The 26,210-nt window shown below is 36.2% G+C and overlaps 1 protein-coding gene across 14 annotated transcripts in view; it reads left to right on the top strand.

The window, feature by feature from the left end:
- The window catches only part of RFX3 (regulatory factor X3), a 296,327-nt gene that overhangs the window by 260,152 nt on the left and 9,965 nt on the right, over positions 1–26,210 (top strand). For all 14 annotated transcript variants that reach the window (XM_037727298.1, XM_017496970.2, XM_037727308.1 and 11 more), the window contains 2 exons: positions 7,138–7,291; positions 25,703–25,745. In XM_037727298.1, the coding sequence (XP_037583226.1) occupies positions 7,138–7,291; positions 25,703–25,745 (197 nt within the window). The remainder of the gene's footprint in view (positions 1–7,137; positions 7,292–25,702; positions 25,746–26,210) is intronic.

The following is a 26,210-nucleotide window of genomic DNA, read 5'->3' as shown; positions in this document are numbered from 1 at the left end:
AGGACATTCGCCCGACTGTATCAGTGGCTACATGATAGTCATCATCTTGACATCAGTGGTGTGTCCAAAGCTAGTTGTGAGGAAGGAGAGACTATGAATAACACAATTTAGGAACTACTAGTACTTGTAAACTCAGTGAACCCAGACTATATAACATATTGTTACCACCATTGGTTATCATGATGGAATCAGAGGTCTTTTAATATTGATGGTAGTTCCTTTGGTTTTATTTTAAGTGACTTTTTTCTTTCTCCATTGATTTGGTCCAAATTCGCATTTCTTAAACTGAAGTAAACATATAGATCTACATTACCTGTTTCATTAAGAGTTACATTGCCCTAACATCCTGAAAATTGCTGTCTAGTGTCTACCCAAGGGTCAAATGCAATGAAAGAAAGCCAGCCAGTTTTTTGCTGTTGTTTGGTTTTTGTTTTTGTAGTTGTACAATTCCACAGTTCTGCCTCTCATATATTTAATACCTTTAGCCCACATAATTCTAGGAACACATTATTAAGGTGTTGCCTGGCTCTGTGACCCACTGGTATGCATCAGTGAAGCCAGTGCTAGATTTAGATCTGGGTGTTAATGAGAAATGTGTTGATGAGAAATTAAGTTTTCCTGGGAGGATTTGAAATGCATTATCACAGTGTTCTCAAAGTAGATGCAGCAACAGTTGTAGTATTGGTAGAACTAGAAATTTTAATTCGTTAACAGTTTTTAGGATTTCAGATATTTTCCCAGTTGCCTGAGAGTTTTTTTATTTATTGAGTGTTTTTCTCAGAAAATGACATAAATGTTATATGTGCTCCATGATGATTGATGAAACAGCAGTACACTGACTGGCTGTTCCAAAACCTACAGCACCAAAGGCCGAGTCCATCCTCTACATCCAAAAAAGCAAGGTGGTTTTTTTCTTCCTACTGCGTTCTTATGTTGTTAGTGTCAGACTTGCCCTTACTTCTACTGTGGTTGTTGGGGTTTTTTTCTTCTATCTTTAGTTAATATTGTTTTAGAAATACATCACTAGAGCCTTCATCTCCACAGAGATCTGTTACAGGTATCTTGCAAGGAGAGAAAATTACTTACTTGTATTTCAGTTCTCTGCAGATATACACACCCAGTAGGTCATCACTTACCTGCCCTCTGTCCTCCCTGAGTTGGGGATAATTGGGTTGTTATTATTAGACACTATTATGGTTATTATTTTCATTTCAAAAAGACTCGAAGGCATACAGTTCAGGGCCCCAGAAGGAAAGGCACATTCAGACAGATGCATACCTCCTGCTGGTAGGCAAAATCAATAGCTTAGAAACTTGAACCTTTAATATCTGAACTGTTTCTTCTGAGACATAAGAACATATAGAGTAATAAAAATTGCATTCACAAACTATCAGAGAAGCAGAATTAGAATATTGTTAAATGTTTTTGGCATTACAGATGCCAAAAATTTGTAAATTTGTAAATGCCATTATAAAGTTGGTAATCACATACACAGACACTTCATGTTCTAAAATCAGTTGCTTAATCTTCAAATTTCTAAAATTCTTTGTATATATTTACATGCATAGAAATATAGAAATGAACTTGCACACAATCACGATAGTAGCAGTTGATATAGCACTGCAAACAGACCCTGCTCTGAATGGGGGCTCTCTCCTTGCCTAACCTGGCTTTAAGCGACTAATGGTGGTTCCCTGGGAAGCAGGAAAAAAAATCACTGTCTTTCTTGGGTAGAAATGGAGATGTTATGTGGGCCATTTCTCAGCTTGTGTGTTTTGTGAATAACAGCAGAGAGCATTCTTCAGGGCCACCCTGAAGGTGATTCAGATATCCCATTTTTAAAGAATGAAATGTATAGCTTTGATATCCCATTTTTAAAAAATGAAATGTATAGCACCCTGTGCCTACTTTGCCTACAACTGGACAATATATGAATCTTCCAAAAAGTAATACTCTTTTTGAATCAACTGTAAGCACTTTTCAAAGAGAGTTCACATAAGGATCACAGATGTGATGTTCTCACCTGAAGGGTGTGATGCATCTTCAAACACTCAGAAGAGGCAGGTTGACTATCATGTGTTAGGGTATGTGTTTCGATTTCCACACCATGAGTTATAAAGATAAATATACAAAGATATTTCTTGTCCATTATAAAATAATTAACGTTTACACCTCTGATCTTAAAAAGTGTTGAATTCATGGTAACTTAGCAACAATTCAGTGGAGTCAGTTTTACAGCATATCTTACAGAAGTCTGAATCGGACAATAGGATTCCAATTAAACTGTTAATTGTGTCATTTAATACTTGGCATGTAGAGCAGAGGCCTGACACAGAGATAATAAAGTAGATACAGCGTTAATGATACAATTCAACTGATTCTTTTCTAAACATATGACAATAATTTCATGACATACTTGTCTACTTGTCAGTGTTTTTTAAATAACCAGGTATTATAATTGAGAATTAATAATTTTAAAAAAAAACTTCCAGCAGTATTTAGTATTATATGTACACTTTATGCTGAAATAAGATGAATGCCTAACCATCCAAAAAGTTTCCAAAACACTCAGAATGAAATCCAAAGGCCTTATCATGGCCTACTAGACCCTACACAGTCCAGTCACTAGGGACCTCCAGGTCCTATCATGTATTCTTCTCTTTGCTCACTGCCTTCCTACCTTATTAGCCTCCTGTCCGCTCTTTGAACACAGCAAACAGTTTTGCCTCAAGGTCTTTTATTTACTCTCCTTTCTGCCAGGAAAACTCTTCACCTGTGTTCATTTCCTCACTTCAATCCAGTTTCTGCTCAGATTATCACCTCCTCAGAAAGAATTTTTCAGATACCCCAATTTAAAATGCCTGCCTCCATCACTCTCCAATCTCTGGCCCTGATTTATAGATGTTTTATTCCCTATCTTTATATTTTTTTATCTACCTGTATATTTACTGACTGTCTCACCTAACAGAATGTGAACTTTTTTTTAAACCAAATTTTGTCTGATTTCTCTGAACCAAGACCCTGCCATAGAGTAGGAACATGATAAATATCTGCTGAATAGATAAATGTGAGTTTTCTTGGAAAAAGTTGAACTTGCATTTCTAAAATGGTATCAGAAAACTACTTGTTATAAACATTCTCCTTAGTTGTTCACATGATTTCAGGGTTATTATATTTTAATACAAAGGCCTAAAATATAAAAGGCCTAAATACAAAGGCCTAAAATTTGAACTTAGAAATATATAAAAAATTCATTCTGTATCTGTGATATTTATTCCTGCAAACATTTATTAACATTCACCTGATTCAGTGTTGTTTTTCTATATTATTATATAATGAATGTCATATTTTAAAATAAATATTTTTATTACGCAATTAATATGTGCTCACATTAGAAATTCTGGTAAATACAGGCTTGCACCTGTAATCCCAGCTAATTGGGAGGCTGAGGCAGGAGGATCACTTGAGTCCAGCCCCGGCAACATAGTGAGTTTGAGACCAACCCGGGCAGCATAGTGAGACCCCATCTCTAACAAAATAAAATAATTAGCTGGGCATGGTAGCAAGTGCCTATGGGAGGGGAAGAGGGTAAGATCATTGGAACCCAGGAGTTCAAGGGTGCAGTGAAGTATAATGGCATCACTGCACCCCAGCCTGGGCAATACCCCCATCTCTAAAAAAATTAATTAATTTTTTAGAAAGATAACCTGGGATATACAAAAACTTCTACCCAGAAATTACCACTGGTTAAATGTTTTCTTTTTGTGTTAAATAAAATTGGGATCCAGTCATTTACCGTAGACTATTTACCCATATTTTTCTTAATATTTTTTGTTTACCATCATGTCTTGAACATTTCTTGCCATTAAATATCTTCAGAAACATAATGTTTATTGTCCTCATATCATTTTATTATGTTTATGCCTCATACATTATTTAAACATTCCCTTTTTCTTGAACATTAAGATGGGTTTTGGTGTTTTGATATAGTTTTTAAAAATACTGTTATGATTATCTTCATATATAACTATACATATATCTTTGGATAAGTTCAAGTAAAAGGATATAAATGTTTAAGTGACTAATACTAGTTTAATGAAGTGTGTGATCTCAATGCTAATAAAGTATTAGATATTCCAATTTATCTAGGAGTAGGAATTTTTGACATATGGAGAGTTTTTATGTAAATAAGCTCATATATCTTGCTTCAACTTAACCATTATATTTTAAACACCTTTCTATGTTACTACTTATATTTCTGCTTCATTTTTATAATAATTGCATAAAATTATTTATCTAAATGAACCATAATCTATTTAATCAGCATCCTACTAGAGTATCTTTTTAAGGATATTTACCTTTTTCTCCTAGTTCCTAACTAGTACGAATATTGTGCTGCAGTTTTAACTGTCTTTGGTCATTTGTGTAAATTTCTAGAATTAGATGCTGGCTCAATCTAATTAAAATGTCAAAAGAGGGGCCGGGCGCGGTGGCTCAAGCCTGTAATCCCACCACTTTGGGAGGCCGAGGCGGGTGGATCACGAGGTCAAGAGATCGAGACCATCCTGGTCAACACGGCGAAACCCCGTCTCTACTAAAAATACAAAAAATTAGCTGGGCATGGTGGCGCGTGCCTGTAATCCCAGCTACTCGGGAGGCTGAGGCAGGAGAATTGCCTGAACCCAGGAGGCGGAGGTTGCGGTGAGCCGAGATCGCGCCATTGCACTCCAGCCTGGGTAAGAAGAGCGAAACTCCGTCTCAAAAAAAAAAAAAAAAAGTCAAAAGATTTTGACATTTTAAATTTTGACACATACTGCCAAATTTCTCTCAACAAAATGTTTAGATACAGCAGAGTTTTCCAAACCAACTGTAACATTGGGTCTTTTAACTTCTGACAGTTTTTATAGATTGTATATGGTATCTTAATTTTCATTTCTTTAATTCTAAATAAGATTAGTCATGTTTTTGTATGTTTGTTAGCCATTTGTCTTATACTTTACATTTTTAAATTTTGAAAATTTTAAATATTTGCTAGCTTTCTTCAGCAAGATAAATGCAATTAGGAGTAAATATTCTATTCATGCTTTGCTTTAAAAATCATTTATTTCATGTCATTGTTAGTATTGATAAAAATGTTATGTAACATTTTATTTTTGTGTGGCTTTTGCTTTTTTTTTTTAGCAAGTGATTTACTGCTTTAATTTTTTTTCCATAGGAATAGAAATATTTATTTTCACATAGCTATTATACTCTTATAAATAATTTTTACAAATTGGTAGTATGTCACTGAATTTTAGGAAAAATCATGGATAGAATTATATATAGAATGTTGTCATATATTTTGGCATGCAAAGGAAAGTATTCATTTATTTTTAATAATTATTTATAGAGTTGTAAACTTCAGGAATTCATTAAGGTAATCAGTTCTAAGATCTCATTCACTAGACCTAACTATTTATAATAATGAATATATTATTAACACTAATGTATATAACAGTATAGTTACATGGATAGTTTTCTTATGATTTCACATACGTTATGTCAGTTGACTCTTAGGCTAAACTTTGAACCTTACAAAAAATTATGTGATCACAACTGAAATCACATCATGGTAACCTGGGTCTGTATAACTACAAACCCGTGCTTATCATTATTATTATCGTCCTCATAATCATTATTTTAGTAAATAGATCCACAGAAATGAGAAGTCCTCTGCCATCATCAGATAATTGCTATTCTTGCTACCCATAAATAAATGAGGATGATGAAAGCTTCTCCTATTCTGTGTATTATAACCACAATCACTTACATTTGAATAGCGTTCTATTCATTCATGAGTTGATTTCATATCCTTTAACTTATTTTATCCTTTAAATAAGCATGTTAGTTAGCTAAGACTAAAAGTAGGGTTTTGTTTCCATGCAAGAGGAAAAACATCTTGGGGAAATGATCTTTGTGAGGTCAACAGTCAGTTAATGAAGAGACAAAATCCAAGGCTTCTGTGTTTCAGATGGACAGTGATGATCTGTCACTTGCCAAGTTCAATGCATACAATTTGATGTACTAGTAGTCTCTATTTAAACAAGATTGAAAAATGAAACAGAAAACAGAAGTACAGTCGTTTTTCCATTTGCCTGATGTTTTATAATTCTTTACTGTAAAACGAGGTATAGGTGAGATTTTACCTCTTCCTGCTGAGAAAGAATGGTTGTTCATAGGCCAAAAATCTTTAGGAAAAGGCCACTAAATGAAAGTGATAAGAAACATACACATACACACACTCAAACACACTTCACCCTGACTCTAAATTAGGAATATTTTAAGTTTTAAAGTGCATGAATAAGCTTAATGATTGGCATTTTTAAGCCAAGATTTTATTTTGGACTCATTTCCATTTTAAATATAGTAGAGTTTATTATTGGTATTTTATTAATATTATTGCTTATATTTTGGTATTGGATACATTAAATATTTGCTTTTTCAAAGATAGATATTTCTTAATTGATCTTATGCTTATTTTTAATGGAAATGTGCCTTAATTTAAATGGAAATTGTTAAGAAACTGGAAGCACTTAATACATTTGCCTTCCAAAAACATTGCTGGAATCCCTGTACATGCTTGCCTATATTCTATATTGCCACATCTGAGAACATTGCTTAGTATATTTTGTAAATTTTGTCTGGCAGAAATACATATTTTTCTTAATACATACCCCCAAGGTCATTATCATTGAGAGGGTACAGACTGCCAACCCTTGTCAATAAGATTTTTACTTCGAGTTGCTTTTTCTTAGGGTGTTGATGAATGGTCAACCTTTCAGAGATATTTTTGTTCAATTCTGATTAATTTGTGAGTTTGATAGAAGGAGCAGACTTGCCTATGATAGTAAAATGACTTTTCCATTGAGACCTATCTGTCTCTAAAAAGGATCAAGTCTCAGTGAGAATTACCTCTTTATTACTCTATTTAAATGAGTTGAGCCAACTGCTTTCAATAGTGAAATTATTTCATGGCAGGTTTTATGCTATACCAACCATATAGGCTCCCAGCTTGACATTTTTAAAGAGGAAAGATAGGTTGAATGCTAATTCTTGTCACTAATATTAGCTGCATATATGTCTTTTCTCTTGGAACAGTTCAATGGTTATTCGGGACTTAACCTTACGCAGTGCTGCTAGCTTTGGCTCCTTCCACCTGATTCGTCTACTCTACGATGAATATATGTTTTACTTAGTAGAACATCGTGTTGCTCAGGCAACAGGAGAGACTCCTATAGCAGTCATGGGCGAGGTAAGAAAGGCTAAAAGAGCCATGACCCACTGGGTTTTTAAAAATAAACTAGAATTACACTTCAGTCTAAATATTAATTATTGATTAAAACCATGATTCCTAGCCAAGTCAGCCTCAGACCCAGGAGGGGCTGTGTAGTTACTGCAAGGGTTCCTTAAATCCCTCTGTTCATATGTGCTTAATCAAAAGATTCTAAAACTGTAGATTGTATCATGTGAAAGTTCATGGATTATCTCTATTATACAGGTACCTATGTAAAAGAAAAGCTTGAGAACCATTGGAATATGAAAAATATTTTAAATGGGAAAAAGATTGATGCTTCTGATAAAGCAGATTGCTAGGAATACAAAGGAAAATGTTTGAATATTCTAGGCTATTCTTTTATAGAATCTTTTTCCTAGTCCCCAAGAACAAAGTAAATAATTGTATTTTAGAAGGCTAAAAATGGTAATGATGATAACCAACATTTTTTGGACACTTACTATGTGCCAGGCACAGATCAATGTTTTTTACCTGTAATATAGCACTTGACACAAGTCCTTGCGATAGGTTCTACTTTATCTGTTTGACAATAAGCATCCGAGGTTATGTAGAAAGCTAAGGCACAGAAAGGTTAAATGATTACTCAGCTAAAAAATGGTAGAGATTTTTTTTTCGAACACAGTCTTGATTTTCAATCCCATGCTTCTAAGCACTGATGATGTGAGGGGGGAAATTCTCTTCTTCAGAATTTCTGGACAGTAATCAAAATGACTTATCTTCAACAAGTGTCAAAAAGCTAAAACTCTGAATATGAACAAGAGCTGGTTAATATAATGAGGAATAGATGCAAATGTTCAAATGATTCAGCACTAGCTTATTTTGTTATATTGAATGCTGCAGGCAGGGGTGGTTTATACCTTGTTGAATTACACCAAATTAGAAAATGTGACAAATTACCCAAGGCAGCAAAAAAGACATGTTCACTTTTAAACTAGGTGTATGTGTGTATATAAATAAAAAAGAATGAAAATATATATTATTAGATGCTGTTCCTAGTTTAACATAACAAGTTATACATTAAAATATATTACAATACTTCAAGGACCTCCATAATATTCTAGTGTAAATGAAATACATGTCAAACTTGTCTAGAAGGTCAGTTAAAATATTCATCTCTTCTACTTCTTTAAAACCCCTTGCTGTATAGCAATCTATATGTCTTTGTATGATGGTCCCTGATGATGATTAATCTTAAATGATGTCAAATATTATATGTGTGATTAAGCAGGAATCACTGTGGCTTTTCCATTGTAAGCAGGACCTCACGTGACCAAAACAATCTGGACTTTTCTTACATTTGACTTCCTTTCATTGCCTCTTTCTTTACTTGTTTTATAGATGCCTTGTTAGAAAATGCCTAGTTAGCACGTGGATTCAGTACTATAAAATTTCTCAACTTGGCTCAAGACTTCAGAAATGGACTTTGCCTTTTAGAATACTTAACACATTTGCCATCTACCTCAAATGCTCTAGGACTTCTTTAACAGGATAAACAGGATAATGATAGTGGGGATTCTCATTCACACCATGTGGCTAATCCTGATGCATGATTAGCATTCCAAATAACCAAAGTAATTCCTTTGGTTTACTAGGTGCAAGTATGCATCTCTAGGGAACAAAGGCAGTGGACATAAGCCAGTCACACAGTGTGAAGGCTTAGCAATCTCCTGGTATGCTTGCACAGGTGGCACCTGAATTAAAATGGGCTACATAATCAATAGTGCCAACTAACCATCATAATAGGTATTCTTTTTTTCTCTACATGTAAACAATCTAAATGAATATGACAGATTTTACATGAGGCAAAGATATATACATAAAATCTAAATTAAAAAAAAAACAAGGTCAAAGATCTAAGCATACTGTTTGATTTCTTTGCTTACTCAGTTTATAGGAAAGCCCTTTGACCTATCTATGCTCATCCATTATTTACCCTAAAAGGCAAATTAAGGCTAATTTTATTTAATCTTCCCATACAGCATTGATGACTTATATAACTGTTTGCTCTAATAAATCTGTTGGTCATGGTCATACTATCGTATCTAAAATTTATTGATTTGGGGAAAAAGAGAAGGAAATTCAAAAAATAGGAAGTCTGTTTTCTCATGTTCTCCTCACAGTATCCTAGGCCTACCTTCTCTTGGTCCCTTGGGTGACTTCCTTTTCCAATCACCAGATCCAGATGTGCTTGGGTACATTAGTGGGAGCAATATATCAGGCCAAAATCCATTGAAATCTATAAAAATCACCATAACTCCCAGTCACAGAGAGTGGTATGGAATAATGAGTAATAACAGCAACCACAAAGACAATACCAATTGTCACTATTTATTAAGAGCATATTATAGGCCAGGCGCGGTGGCTCAAGCCTGTAATCCCAGCACTTTGGGAGGCCGAGGCGGGTGGATCACGAGGTCAAGAGATCGAGACCATCCTGGTCAACATGGTGAAACCCCGTCTCTACAAAAAATACAAAAAATTAGCTGGGCATGGTGGTGCGTGCCTGTAATCCCAGCTACTCAGGAGGCTGAGGCAGGAGAATTGCCTGAACCCAGGAGGCGGAGGTTGCGGTGAGCCGAGATCGCGCCATTGCACTCCAGCCTGGGTAACATGAGTGAAACTCCGTCTCAAAAAAAAAGAGCATATTATATACCTAACAAAATTAATAGTCTTGCTGTATCTACTAATAGCTCTTTCTCAGTAAATGGCGCCACAATCTTTCCAGTTGATCATATCAGACATGTGAGCATTCCCTTTTTATGTCCTTCTATCTTGACTTCCATCTCCAACCAATTACTAAGTTTTCCGTCTCTCAAATCCCTCATAGTGCAGTCAGTATCATCTTATGAAAATGCAAAGCTGACTGTGTCATTCCCCACTTGAAATGCTTCAGTGGCTTTCCCTTCCGTTACTAACATGAGCTCTTGCATGATCTGACCCTGCCTCTCTGATCAATATCAACCTCCCACTTCCTACTCTTTCTGTTCCAGTCACAGTGGCCTTTTCTCTGTCCTCATTCAGCAAGCTTTTCTCATCCTTGGACTACTGCGTGTAAATGGTTCTTTCTACCTAGAAGCCTCTGCCTATCTCCCCGTGCCCATTCTAACTCCTACTTCATGTCTTAAAAATCAGTTTCCCTGGGAGACTCAGTTCTTACAGAATACCTTAAATAGTTCTAGTCTTTCTGATTTATACACTTATCATTCTAGAAGCTCCACAATACTAACTGCAGAGTCCTTTGTTTGATTTGTATAATCAAAGATGTAATACCTGGAAACAATGAAGGACTTTGAATCAAGCGTGAATTCTACTTCGGTTCTGTCATGTCTAGTGGTATAGTCTTGTTGACTTGTGTTGAACTTCAAATTTCTGATCTCTGAAATTTATTTATCATTTATTAAACAAGTTTTTCTCGTGCAAATACTTTATGCCAAATCTATCATGATAGGGATATAATGAACAAAATGGATTTTTACCCTGCCTTCGAGGAGCTTATATTTCAATGGGATATACATATTTAAATAGTCACATAACTATAGCTACAAACTTTAAGTGCTGTGAAGAAAAGTTAAAGGGATATAAGAATGCTTAAAGCATGGGGTGCTAAATCTAGCCTGATTGGAACAAGCCTTCCCTGGTCCACTCAGGCTAGATTTAGCGCCCTATGCTTTAAGCAGGGATGTGCGAGGTGAGAGCTAAAGGACGAAAGATGTTAACTCTGTGAAGACAGAATCTGAAGGAAAGGGGTGAAAAACATCCCAGGCACAGGGGAATGTTCACACAGCCAGGGGGAAGTTTTCCTGGGAAACCTAAGGTTCAAGCACCAGGTAAACCAAATAAACACTGCCAAATTCAACAGACAAGAGGAGAAATTGAATTAGGATAAAGGGTCAAAGATTTGAAGTGAAGCTAACACCTACGTAGCAATTGTGTGCCAGGTACTATTCTAAGTGTCATATATATATGTTAATAACTTCCCACAGACCTATAAGTGGATACTATTATTACACCTATTTTACAAATGATGAAATGAGAGGCTGGGCAAGTGGCTCACGCCTGTAATCCCAGCACTTTGGGAGGCCGAGGCAGGTGGATCACCTGAGGTCAGGAGTTTGAGATCAGCCTGGCCAATATGGTGAAACCCTGTCTCTACTAAAACTACAAAAAAATTAGCTGGGCTTGGTGGTATACACCTGTAGCCCTAGCTACTCAGGAGGTTGAGACAGGAAAATTGCTTGAACTCGGGAAGCAGAGGTTGCAGTGAGCCTAGATTACACCACTGCACTCTAGCCTGGGCAACAGAGCTGGACTCTGTCTCAAAAAAACAAAAAGAAAAAGAAAAAGAAATGAGACACAGAGCCAACAAGTAACTTGCCCAAGGTCACACAACTACTAAATTTTGAAATCGGGTTCTGAAACCATGCAGTCTGGCACCAAAGTCCTTGCTGTTAATCTGCCATGCTTATCACTTGCTACAGATTGGGGTAGGATTGGAGCAAGAACAATTTCAGGGGCAAACGTGCCAAATAGTCAGAAACTTTGCGGGACATTTATTTTGCCTTTATAGATGCTTTCTTTGGAGAATGTGTCAGTTAAATAGTTTCATAAGAAAGGAAAAAGACTTTCCTTTTAAAGTAACATAAGAACGATTAATGTATCTTTTCAATAATGTGAACTCAGTAAATGAGTTTTAAAATTAACATTACTTACATTATTTGAGCAGGCAAGCAGAACAGACCAAAACGTTTTACATATAAACAAAATATACAAGCATACAAACTATCACTTTTGAATTCACTGTAACACTGTCATTTCACTGTTATAAATGTTTTTGTTGGTGTTGTTGAAATAAAGACTACTAGACAATGGATCCCCTTGCCCAAACTGGAAACAGCTTCACAGTCCAAAAAAGTTTTCCTCTAAATGTCAGTCTACTACTACATTAATACTGACTAGTAAATTATTTAAAGCATATGCAAGTCTAGAGTTTCTTTTCTTTTCTTTTCTTTTCTTTTTTTTTTTAAATTTGTCTACAGGCTTTCGGGAAGTGGTGAAATTGTAAGAGTAGGAATAAAATAAAGTTGCATCTGCTTACGTAACTGTTAATTAACAATTTTAAAAATCATAAAGCTTTCTGTACAACTCTGACCAGAAAATTTGAGCAGAAAAAATGTCCTTTTATTCAAATGTTATGACTATTTAGAATCTTTCTGCTTTATCTCTTTAAAACACATAGTCCATTAATATAGTCACTAAATCTGTAACATTTTTATTCATAAAATTATTTTGTTACAAACCTTTTAATCTATTAAATATATCTAAATTCTTGTAATCATAATTTAATTATACTTAATACTCTAAGCCACTTCTTTAGCCATTTTCATATCAAGAAAAACTAGTAGAGTTGTTAAATATTGAATTGTGAATATCAATATAGAAAAGATAACATTTCAGTAATATTTTTAGAAAAAAAATTAACCTGTAACAATTTACCATCAAAAGAAAAATGTCTTGGATTCATCAAAATTGATGTACTCAGTCAGTTTTTTTAGAAGGAAGAAAAATCTTCAAAACCTAAAAACTGAAGAAGAGCAATAATAATTGTACAGGTTAGCTTTTGGGATAAAAGTTAATGAAAGAATTCCATTTGGTAGAAGGTAGAATTACAGTCATAGTAAACAAGTATTGGTGCTGAAAGTAAAATCAAACCAAAGAAAAACAAATTTTAGTGAACATTGTACTAGCATGACTAGGGAATACACTTTAAATGTCCCTGTTGAACAATAGACTTGTTCTAACATAGTATTTTAAAAGGAAAGAACATTATCACAAGTTGAGACAGTTTGCAGGAAAAAAAAAAAAAACAATTTTGGAACAGTAGTAGCTTAGAAAATGTAAGGAATATTTGTCAAAGTTATATTGTTGATTGTTGCTATTTATAGTAAAGCTCATTTATTATATTATTAATTTTCTAGTTGAGGGCAGGCCTTGTGCCAATCACTATGCTAGGTGTCTTACATTCTTATTTAATATTCACCTAAACCTTGCAAAAGATGTCTTAGTATACCCATTTTACCAGTGAGGAAAAGAGAAATTGAAAGTTGCCCCAAATCAAAACTAGCAAGTGGTAGAACTAACTTTAGAAAAGTAGGACTGCCTCACTTTAAATAGTCAAATGGGCTGAGCTTAATCTGTATTTCAGCTTTTCACCATATAAATTACTTATAGTTTCAGAATAGGGACTATATGCAACTTACCCCAAACACATAGACACACATTTTCTCTCTGACAATCACAAGCCAGGTGCCTAGTTTATAAGCTTTATTATTTTGTAATAATAAGGCCTTTTTTCTCTGCCTTACAGGATGCTTCTCAACAGTCTTGCTGTCTTCCCCCTTCCACTTTTTGTTAGTAGATGTTTAGAATATGCAAACTAAATGGAATATTAGTCTAAGCAAATTGCATTTGGAAAACTAAATCTGCCAGAAAATAACAAATTAACACCGTATAGCTCCTCTACACCCACCCCGAGACCAGACCTAAATCAAACATTTTTTTTAAGAATTCGTAGTTTGGTTTTAGTTGTAAATCTGCTCATCTACATTAGCACAATTTCTAACAATTTGAAAATAAAAGTGACCCCAAAGTTCCCAAGAATTGGCTCCATGTCCCATATCTCTTCCTTTTCCCTGGTTTGTCGTTCTGTTCATTTTTCTTCTTGCATTTGAGAAAACAATCTGTTGACTCGGCAGCCCAGGGTTATGGTTCTTTCCCTCTGGGATCCCTGCTCATTAGCTTCCATTGCATGGCTTTCTTCCCTGCTGGCTCTGGGCTATAACCTCTCCTCTCATTCTCTTCAGGGAATGGAGAAAAGTTTGCTTATAAGTGTGGTCTAAACACAATCACACAGTAGGTACCCAAAAAAATACTCAAGGAAGGAAGTACAAAGGAGTGAGGGAAGGACAGACTACCAATTGATAGGATGATCTCCTTGGATTTCATGATTGATACACTCGATTTCTTTACCCTGGGGAAGAAAAAGCTCCGAGACCAAAAAGTGTACCTTCTCCTTAGAAAGTGTCTGTCAATACTATTTCAGAGAAATACTGTGAAGCTGGGCTTTCGTAGGTGCTTACAACGACAGCAATTTTCCTAAAGTACTTAGAAGTGGGGAAAGAAACAAAAATAGAAATTGAAGACTTTTTAAAATTCTTCAAGGACTAAAATGGTCACTGTAGACATTAGGAGAGACATCTCAGCACACAGTCCTCTTCAGCAAAGTACACCACTAAGTTATTTGTTTAGTGAAGAGTTTGTCAGGTAGCACTGCAGCTATTTGGGCCGCCCCAACCAGAGGAAAAGATTCCCTGGCATAGAGTAAGCATGATGGTGCCACCTACTGGCCACTTTGCTGCACTCTGTCATCCTGTGCCTAGCCCACATGGCTCTGGCTTTGAGATTGTCTTCAGGGTGGTTTTGCTCTCAACCACAGGTGAAGATAGTGGTTCCTGGACCCCCTTATAAAGAAATAGCTCTTGTTTGGGATAGGCAAATTCCTAAACTCACAAGAATTGTTTTCTTCCTTTCTTTATGCCATCCTTACATGAAATATACTCCCATAAAATGTCATAAAAATTAGAGATTCTCTGCAAGAATATGGGCCTTGTGTGATGATAATACAAGCACTTCAAACCTGATTGATACTTGTAAAGGTTTTCATAGCACAAAGAGAACAGGTTTCTAACTGCCACTCTGTCTCTCCAGTTAATGATTTCCAAAAAACAGAGGTGGTATAATCAAAATTAAGATATGGTCCTCTGATATAATAAATTAATGCTGTGCTTTCCTATTAAATAATATAGGGGAGCCAGTGTTAAATTAGGAGCAAGGTTCATTCTATTTCCCCTATAGCTTTATCTGCTTAAAGGATGTGCTGCCTGGCCTAACCAGGCAATTTGCAGAGCTCAGGATACCATATGTCTAAATATTTTAAAAGTTATGAATCAGACTATAAATAAAATCTATCCACCTACCTTGACAAATATGTCTTGATAACAACTTGGAAGGCTGAGTTTGGATTTGTAATTCTGTCTCCCCTGAGTTCCATGCCAGAAAATAGTGACATAGACATAGCCAGCACCTGTCCCCAGCCTCTGGCCCCTAGACTGCTTCATCACTCCCCATCTTATAAACAGCTTTGTGCTCAGATTTGTGGATACCTCAGCCCAGTGTTCAAGTTTTGTCTACCTTTTGCAAATAGCTGCCCCTTTTTGGCTGTCCCTTCATGCCTCTGAATGGTAGATTTGGAGAAGAGACCTGCCTGGGCCTGGAAGGGAACTCAGAGCCATGGGGCAGGGAATTCTAGTGTCTCAGATAACAAGAGGAGGTGGTCTGGGGAAAGGGAGGGAAGCACAGGCTCCAAGAAGTCACATCCATTGGCTCTGCAGACTCCTTACACTGTAGGAAAGGGAATGGCAATGGAAAAGACAAAGCAGAGTTCTCCATAATGTGGGTCTTGGGCCAAAGTCCCCTCTTGCTTTGGCCTTAATGGTAGTGTTAAATGGTCCTGTTTTTGAAACTACTTTTCTCTTCCAAGGCAACTAAGGCCCATATTCTAAGTTGAACACTTTACCACCTCACTTATAAGTGTGTCTTAGAGATTTAGAAGCAGTATAAATGTACATCTGCTGCTGTGTCCCCAGGGCAGGCAAAAAATCCTTAACAGTTAGAATCGTGATGTAAATACGCTGCCCTATGTACAGAGTGGCCAGCAGCACACATTGCCAAGACAGCTGGCTAGCCCAAAAGAGCAAGACCAACAGAACTACAGGACAGAATTTGCCATGTGTGGAGCAAACTACCAGAGATCTTGGCCTTCTTAGCAGGTTTCAATAAAAACTATTTAAAGATAGATAGAAAAGTATACATACACATGTATAGAGAAGTAACCAAGGAACACAAGGTTTTACCAAATGGAATGTTAATAATCCTTGCAAATGTTATAAAACTAAAAATTAAAGTCAGCAACTTTTTCCTCAGTTGTAAAACCATGTATCAATGCTAAATGCAAAATGCCTTGATTTATTTGGTTCTTGTTTGGGAGACATTTAAAGAAAATAATAATGCTTTGGATTCCTTATATTGAAATTTCAAGATGTTTCTTTTCACCTTGAAAAAACATCCAAAATAGTTGCCATTACCTACCGTTTTTTTGATCACTTTTATTAACTAAGGTTAATCAAATTGAAATCTGAGGAGATTGCTGAGCTATATATTATTTGTAAAATGTTACACAGTTCAAGCTAAGTATAGAATGTTGAAAAGAAAGCATTGAGTAAGGAAGTTCCAAATCTGCATGTGAACAATCTCCCTGATTCTGTAAAAAAGGCTTTAAAGGGCCTTATTCCTTCATTGACTTTTTTGAAGAAGAAAGAGAAAGACTCAGGTCAAGCATGTATGCTGATACTCATCTAAGTTGATCAATTATTTCCAGTTGTGTAATCATCCCCATTATAACAAATACATGCATGCACAAGCATCTCCTCCATGTTCAATCCAGCCCTTATTATGGTATTTGCTTGCTTGAATCATAAGTGGCTTGATCAGTACATAAACTGACTTTGGGCTCCAGCCCAAGATTGAGTTTACAGTGTCAACCTGAAGTCAAAGCATACGGTACCCTTCCTGGAATCCCACTTAGCTAGAGACATTTATTTCATTTTAAAATCACCATCTTATGACCTTATTATTAAATGGAATTCTATGGTTTTATCAATAGTATTTGAAAATTGAGTTTTAAAGATAATACAACATGGTAGAAGCACTGTTTTAGGTCCCTTTGCAAACAGGAGCAAATTCAGTCCTCATGTTAACACTGTCTGTTCATATATTGGGAAGTCTAAGGCTCAAAGAATTTAACTTGTCCGGAATCACATAATTTTTTTGTTTGTTTGTTTTGTTTTGTTTTGTTTTTGTTTTTGAGACAGGGTCTTGCTCTGTTTCCCAGGCTAGAGTTCAGTGGCACAATCTTGGCTCACTGCAGCCTTGACCTCATGGGGTCAGGCATGGGATCACATAGTTGGTTGATAGTGGTAGAGTTGTGATTAAAACCCAGGTCAGGCTGGCTCTACTTCTTATGTTGTTCCTCCCATGCTATGTTCCATGGCTGTATTTAAATTCTGTATTTCCCATTTAATATCTTTGCAACATGGGAAAGTTATATATAATATCCTTGCTTGAGTCTTAGGTTTCTTCTCAACAAAATAAGCATAAGGACATTTCTTCATAGGGCTTTTGTGAAGATTAATTTAGGTAGGTAAGTAGAGAAGATAGGCAGGCAGACAGACACATAGTAGGTTCCCGATCTTTTTTAGTTGTATCTCCTTCCCCTTTCCATAAATACACAAGTATCTGATAGGTATTTGATTGCTTTCTACTCTGGATTAGATTTGAAGAAATCAATTCTGCTTTGACAATCTAAGCAATAGTGTATATAATTAGATTATCATTTTTGGGACTGTACAAAGATAAACCTAAAAGCTGAAATTGATAAAACATAATAAAAAGACAGATGAAGGCATTGATAATACTGTATTGCAACTGGAAGAATACCCTGCAAACAATTTTTGAATGTTGAGTCAAATGATTCATGGAATTACAAAGAATCCAACAGCATTCTTTGGTATGTAGCCAACGTGGTAATCAAAGGCAAACTAATTCAATGCTTTGAAAAACACAACCAACAAAATAGATTGGGGAAACAAGTCAATTAGAAAAGAAAATGGGAACATTAGAGAAGAAGCATAAACATAATTAGTGCTAACTAGACAGTCATAGCTAGCCTTGAATTAAATCTTAACAAGTAGAAATGAATAAAAGGTTTTATAAGTACTTGTTTGTGAAATGGAGAGAAAGGATAATATATAGAATTTAAGCAAGTTAAAAGGTAACTTCCCAAAGAGGTATATTATTCCAACCACAAGATAGAAACTACTTCAGAAAATGTTATAATAATTTGTTCTTTGGGCCTGTGACAGCCTAACTATCTTATTTCGTAGAGCTAATGATTCATTCACAGAAACTGGCAAAATGATTCCATCATTTTGTATGTATGTATGTATATACACATACATACATATTTTTTCTCCTACATATGTTTATCTAAAGTTACTGTTGCTGGCAGAACTGGTCTCCAAGGTGGCTGATGACCCTCAAGTGAGTAACCTTTTCTAGTTAACATTTTCATATATGTGGCCTTTCTGTTGGTGATGATCATGTTCCCAGGTCAGCAGGAATGCTTGTGATAATGTGGTATTTGTTTTGTGTGTTCTGGTGTGTCCACTGCCTGTGGTCACTTCCTCCATCTGATCACATGCCAGCACCTTGGCCTCTGCCTGCCTGCCTCTGCACAGCATGGATCCTCATGGAACCATTGAGAAGTGCTGACAGAGGGCTTTTCAAGGTCTTTGGGGCTGCCTGTGGCACAGCTGGTAGCATGGGTTGGTGCTCATGAAACCAGGATGTATCCTCTTCCTTAGAGTGTAACTTTAGAGTTACTGATAGAAATTCACTTGGATATGGAGCTTAAGACTGTTCTGGCACCACTACCCCCTAGTAAATTTTGGTTTCCTCAGTTTTGATTTCCACTTCTTTCTCTGAATGACTTCCCTGTCAACTTCATTAACAACTTTCAGCTCTGTGAGCCTCATAGACTTTTTAGACGCATTTATAGTTTGAACAGCCCAGACCTTGAAATGCATGCTGTAAACACTTTCAGACTCGTGGGAACTTTTATATAAAATTAAAAGTCTGTAAATGAAAAATAAAGTACAAATGTACAAGTGGAAAATATATCATGAAAGATTAATTGATTCTTATATACCACTGTACCTTACCCTTAGTGAAGAACATAAACAAAATTGAGGAAAAAATTACTGTGTTCCAAATAGCTTAATCTCGTTGGATATGTTTTCTTCAGTACTAGAAAAAAAAAAGTCATATGTTTCACTCAAGCTAATGTGATAATTTTAAAAACATAATTTATGTTTGTGTGATAAGCAGTAGAATGGGCCTCCAAAGATGTCCACATCTTAATCCCTGGAACCTGTGAATATATTAAGTTACAAATGGAACTCAGGTTGCTAATTGGTTCAACTTAAAATAGGGAGATTATCCTGGATTATCCAGGTGTGCCCCGTGTAGTTACAAGGGTTCTTAAAAGTGGTAGAGAGAGGTGGAAGAATTGGTCAGAGTGATGCAGTCTGAGACTCAACCTGACGTCGCTGGCTTTGAAAATGGAAGGAGGCCAGAAACCAAGAAATGGTGACAACCTCTAGAAGCTGGAAAAGGAGGAAAAAATTATTTTCTAGACCCTTCAGAAAGCACTACAATTTGGCCAACACCTTGATTTTAGTGACTCCAGACCCTTTTGGGAATTCTGACCTCCACAATAACAAGATAATAAGTTTGTCTTGTTTTTAGCCACTAAATGTGGTAATTTGTTACAGCAGCAATAGGCAGCTGTTACAGTATGAAAATATGGCTCTGAATGAATATTGCTTATTGATTACTTATGGATTATAGGTTCTTCCTCCAGTATATTATTTTTTCTTGCTTCCACCTCCACTTGGCATACATCTTACCGTCATTTCTCCGTTGATGACCCACCCTGAAAGCCATCATCATCTGGAACACTCCCTATTTGCTTTTTCCTATGGAGAACTAATATATTAGACTCTTTCTTTACATCTTCACCTGCCATCCAGATTGGAGCAATTATCTCATTAGGGAAGCTTGCCCTACCTGAATTAATATACATGTAAACTTTTCTCCATTCTCTTGTCTTGCCAACTTTCGTTCAATCCTTTCTCTCATTCTAGGCTTCTTCCTTCTTCATTCACTAATTCATATAGTTAAACACCAGCTTTGGTCTGTCTCTCTTTGCCTGTGTATGCAAGTTCCCAGCAAAAGTGGAGGAAGATTATTTTTCTAACTCATTTCTGTCTTTAAAAGCTGACCCCCCCTTTTTATTTTTTTGCCTGTGACCTTCATCAGTTGATGCCCATATGCATGAGCTGCGCTCTCTTGAAGCCTCTGGTTCCATGTCCTTCCTGTGGCCCAAGTCCTTATATACCTTTCTCAAAAATAAAATCTATTGTTTCTTTCACTGTTAATGAGCTGGAACAGGTCTTCCAGGGCCTTACAGGCTCTTCCTCTAGCCAGGTGTCAGCAAACAGTGGTCCACAGGCCAAATTCAGGTCATCTGTTTTTGCAAATAAAGTGTTTTGGTTTTGGGTTTTTGTTTTTTTTTTTTTAATTTTATTTATTTAATCTGGATATACAGGGAGATTTTCTGAAAGATGTGATTTTTCTATACAGGCTATTCACCTGGCTGCTCGAGATGGCTCGTCCTTATTAAAAGAGCAGTTATGTAAGATGCAGTTCTTTTGGTATCTTTTCAGAGTACTGAGATAGTAGACTGAGACTGGTTTTGCATGTCTGGTCTGCAGTTCTTGGGAAAACAATAGATATGTCTTGAGAAATGCTGAGTGTATGATTGCTGAGAAATGCTGAGTTCACGATAAAACTAAATTGTTTGCTAATAGCAGTGGCAAGGAAAACCTAGCTGTCCCCCCACCCAAGTGGAAAACTACTTGGAGCATTCTAAAGTAACAAAACAGTATATGTGTATCATACACCAGCTAAAACAATTCTTTAGGCACGGGATATGTGACCCTGCCCCTGTGGCTCCCTCGTGGAGAATACTTTCTAGTTTGTCCTTGATCAGTGGTTAGCAGGCACCAGCTGCCTACCTAGTTTATCTTGGTTCTATGAGAAAACAGAGGACACCTGCTGTTAATAATAATCACCTGTTCGGAGACAATAAATACGTGAGTCAATCTGCTGGAAGCCCTTAGCCCAGAATGCTGTCAGCTCGCTAAGGCTCTCAGTTCAGAAAGCTGTTCATTCCCAGATAGTCCCACTTTTCTGTTCTATCAGATGTCTGCTGCTGCTGCTTTTGTTTTTGTTTTTGTTTTGTTTTGTTTTTGCAGAAACGTGATTTATTTAGGTAGAAAAAGAGAAAAGGGAGAAGAGAGAAAAGTTCCACGAAGAGTGTGGAAGGGGACTCCAGAGGGGAAATACAGGAGGGGAAAGAGAGCTCCCACCTTGTGGGAGGGGCTTCCAGAGAGCTGGAAATCTGGGTGTCTGCTTCTTAATGACTTCAGCGTCCCCTGGGCGGGGAGATCTACGGCCGAGCTGGACTCGGTAGATAGGCTTTCTCTACGGTCTGTGCTACTTTCTCTTCGGAACGTTTCCTGTTTCTCCCTCTGACTGATAGAATGTGAATTCAAACATTGAAGGCCATATGCTTTCTAACTGCAAAGCACTTTTAAAATTCCTTAGTTTATATTTCTTCCTCCATGTGTGGGTGTCGCGCTGTCTACCCTCTTCCTTTCCTCCCTTCTCTCTCTCACCCCCCATCCTATCTCATGTCTCTTTCTCTCTGATTCTAAACCAAGGAGAATATCTGGTCTCAAATCTAACAATACTATATTTACTACATGACATTAGACAAATCAACTTATTGTTTTCAGTAACTGTAAGATGAAATCTAAACTCTTAGCTTGCCAGATTCCTAAGTTGTTTTGGTGAGGCTGAAATAAGGAAGTAAATTCATTCATCCAGTAAGTATTTATTCAACCTTTAATGTGTATCAGGCACTATACGAGGTTCTGGGATACATTTATGAAGAGAACAAATGAACTTTCTTACCCGTGGCAGTGAGATTTTTGTTGGGAGGACATATATTACATGAGGAAACAAAAAGCTCTGCAGGTTGTGGTGGGTGCTTTGTAGGAAGTGAGCATGATGCGGCGACTGAGAAAGACAGGGATGGCAATACGCAAGGCAGCCAGGAAAAGCCTCTTCAGGGAAGCGATATTGACAGTGTGACACTTGCAGTCTGTTTAAGAGAAAGCCTACAATATACTGAACCACAAACACACCCTATAAGTGGTAAGATGTCAAATCAATGAATAGTAGCCCCCTCTAATCCTTTGTGCAAGAGAGAAAATTACAAAACAGTAAGTTTTCCCAATTTGTGATGCCGTAACTTTATAATAATCTCCACTTTTTTGTCAGCTTCCCTTTTTATTTTTAATCTAAATCTTTTATGCTTCCTCCTCTTCCGGTTTTTGGGGTTTTTTGTTGTTGTTTTTGTTGTTTGGTTTTCTGGTTTTTTTGACAGTTTCCCTCCTGTTGCCCAGGCTGGAGTGCAATGACATGATCTCAGCTCACTGCAACCTCTGCCTCTTGGGTTCAAGTGATTCTCCTGCCTCAGCCTCCCAAGTAGCTGGGATTACAGGCATCTGCCACCATGCCCAGCTAATTTTTGTATTTTTAGTGGAGATGGGGTTTCACCTTGTTGGTCAGGCTGATCTCCAACTGTTGACCCCAGGTGAGCCACCGCGCCTGGCCTCTCTTGCGTTTTTGATTTGTGCAGGTCTGATCTCGTCACCTGGCCCCTATCTGTGGTGCTGTTTTCCTTCTGCCCACTCTGTCTTCCCTGCTGCTGTTCATGCACTTCTTTCCTGCTGCTTTGCCTGCTGCATGCCATAAACCCATGCAATTGGTTTCCATTTCTAAGATTTGAATCCTGTACTTCTAACACCTTCCCGAAGATTTCCTAAGCTGCTCATTTTTCTGCAAACCTACCTACCCTTCAGAATATAGGGAATGTCTGTTATTCAGCTCCTGAAGACAGAGTATTTCCAAATTGATCTGACTAGAATTGTCTGCCATAGTGCCTGGCATGTAGTAAACCCTCAATAAATATCTATTGACTAAATGAGTGAGTGAACTAATTTGCTAATCTCATGCAGTCCATCTGTAGGGCTAAAGTGTTTTTCCCTCTATAATTTTAGGTCTATTTTCCCTTCACATTTAAAATGCATATAAAAGCCTTTACCTTCAGCTCTATGGCATAGTAAAATCCTTTCTTCACAGGATTTTTAAAATTTGTATTTGCTGTATATGTGAGATTTTGTAATTGATCCCAGAGACCCCTCGAGGCATTGACACTGTCTCGGTGATTCTTTATACATTGTGCAGTGTAGTGGGTAATGACAAGCCTCGGCATTCAGTATGTAACTGGATTTTTGTTAATGATAATCTCTGAGATTTCATCTGTTTTGGTTTCTGTTTTCAGCTCTTGAATTATCACCTATATTATTCATATTAAGTAGAAACGTCTACGGAAAATCTTTGTGTTAAGGAAATTGTCATGTTTTCAGAGTTAAGTAGCAACTAAATGCAGTGTTTCTTTGTAGAAAATTTTCAAGTATGGCCAAAGTTTGGTAGACACTTTGTGTGATATTATAGATCAGCAATGGCAATAATAACTTAGCTACAAACAACTTTCAGAGACTTTTCAACAGCAAATACTCAGTTTTTATCAGTATAAAGGTGTGTTTAGAATCATCACTGCCAACTCATTTCAAGAACTTAAGTGTTAAGTAGTACCTTAAATCTATATCTTACTGTGTTATGTCCATTAGAAATAACTTGTAAATGATTCTTCCGTTTTGAACATTCTGTTTATAGTTCTAAAATATTTAATACCAAAAATTGATTTTTAAAAATTTCTTTGGGTTGTGATTTAGATTATATTCCTTAATTCAAGAAAACCTACAGAATTTGCACTGTGATTTTTATTTACACTTACACAAGGATCTGACCTATATGATTAGGAACAACTTAAAAACTTCAGTATTTATGATTTGTATTTATTGGCCTGTGGGGTGTATCTATGTATTTTGTAGGTCGGTACAAAAGTAATAGTGGTTTTTTGCTATTATTTTTTTTAATAACTCTAAAAAATAACTCTAAAGCAGTGGGACAGACTTTCAAATATATTAATAGTTACATGTCTAGGGGGCCCCATCTCCTTCAAAGCAGTCACCTAGGAAAGCTACACATTTGTTCCAGTAATGCTCCTATGGCTTAAAAATGTTGTGGAATGCCTCTGAAATGCTAAGAAATAAAATGACATTATTTTAAATATCCTGAATTGTGTCAGAGGTGAATTTAATTTTGCTGAGTAGTCAAATCATCCCAGGACCAAGTATAGTAAATGAAATCTGGAGTGTTTGGAGCCACAGTTGAATATAAAATAACAAGATGGGCTCTCCTAGTGATACATAAACTAACTCTTGAAATTGATTGTTTAAGAGAAATTTCAGAACCCTGGACCTTGGAATAAATGTATACGCTCCCAAGGTAGCTACTGTGAAGAACAGTACTTGTCTAGGTGGGGAAAAAATATGTGTATGTTTGCAAAATAAGATCAGTTTTATTCCTTTATAGACAAACCTTGTAGATGAAAAAAATACTCCTATCATGGAACTCTTTATAAGCAAACGTTTGAATATAAGTAGAATTTCTGCCTCATCCTTTCTAAGCCTGTTGAGAAATCTGAATTTCTTAACAATGACTTATTGCTTTAAAAAAAAAAAAAATGATGTTTACTGTGTAAAAAGTAGATGCCTTGCAGTTTCTCTTCACTTTTTCCTGATTAGTTTTGTTACTCTATTCAATTTTTATTTCAGTGTATCTATCTTTGTTCACACTGAGATTCTCAAAATGTGTTTTTTCATTGTAAAATTTTCAAACTATTGAACCATGTTAGAAAATAATGTCTAAGCTAAAGGCTCTTAATTATTCTATATTGTTTCAAGCTCTTTTTTGTTCACATTAGTAATCATCAGATGCCTTTCTTTTTAAAGTGGGACCCTATTATCTTAGTAAATAAGAGCATCAAATTTAAAGAGAGAAGTCTCAAAGATTTTGTAAAAATAAATACCTTCAATTTTGGAGTTTCTATTATATTTTCATTTTTACTAATAAAAGCTTTAAAAATAGAGTTCAGCTAAAGTGCTGGATCCTGTTTCTCTAATGTAGAAACTTCAGGTAGACTCACCAGCCAAGCATGGGGGATGGAGCGGATGTGTCCTGCTTGAGTAGGGCTTTTCCAAATTCATTTCACCACATCCGTCTTCATCCAAGTCATCCAGGCCCCTATTTCTTCATTGCTGAGTTGAAATAATAAAAGGTAAAGAGGAGCATGGAAAGCAGAGAAAATTGGTATCCTTCTGCAAGGAGGCTAAGACAGCTAAATTGTGACATAATTTAAACTGTTCAAATTTGACAAGTTTGACTGGAAAATTATGAGACCCGTGTAATTAGAGATCAAAATGACCACTAGCTTACAGTTTTAAAGAGTCATAGAGTGGCGTTTTTACCACAGACTGATAGAATATGATTTTATTCTGCCCAGTAGTAACTATTGCACAAATGACTATTGTTTTGCAGTTTGGTGATTTAAATGCCGTGTCTCCTGGAAATCTGGATAAAGGTAAAAATAAAAGATAATGTACATTTTAAGAACTCTTTTTTTTACTGACAAATTCTCATAGAGGGAAATATAGTATATGTTTACAACACTCTGATTTTGTGAAAGTGGCATAAAAATCCTAGATAAAGATGACACTCATGTCTTTTCATTATTTCTCCATTTTTCTTCATCCCTGTACCTTCTACATGTGAGATACATTAAATGCAGATAATTGAATTTAAATGTAGTTATAAACTTCTTTACACTTTTTGCCTGAAGTTCATTACAAGTGACAAATTATTTCTGATCATGGCTAGAATCCTGGAGAGAAGTGATAAAATTGGATGAGATATTTTCATTCAAGGCCCACCAGGCAAGAAAAAAGATTTCTCAGCTCACCTATTTCACCAATTTATACTTTTCTGTAGATAAAGAACTCGGAGATAGGAATGAGGTTTACTGTAAATGCAAGATTAGTAGTGGTAT

The sequence above is a fragment of the Cebus imitator genome, unplaced genomic scaffold (genome assembly GCF_001604975.1).
Source record: "Cebus imitator isolate Cc_AM_T3 unplaced genomic scaffold, Cebus_imitator-1.0 Scaffold227, whole genome shotgun sequence".
Classification (NCBI taxonomy): Eukaryota; Metazoa; Chordata; class Mammalia; order Primates; family Cebidae; genus Cebus; species Cebus imitator.
This window is presented reverse-complemented; position numbering and strand designations above follow the sequence as displayed.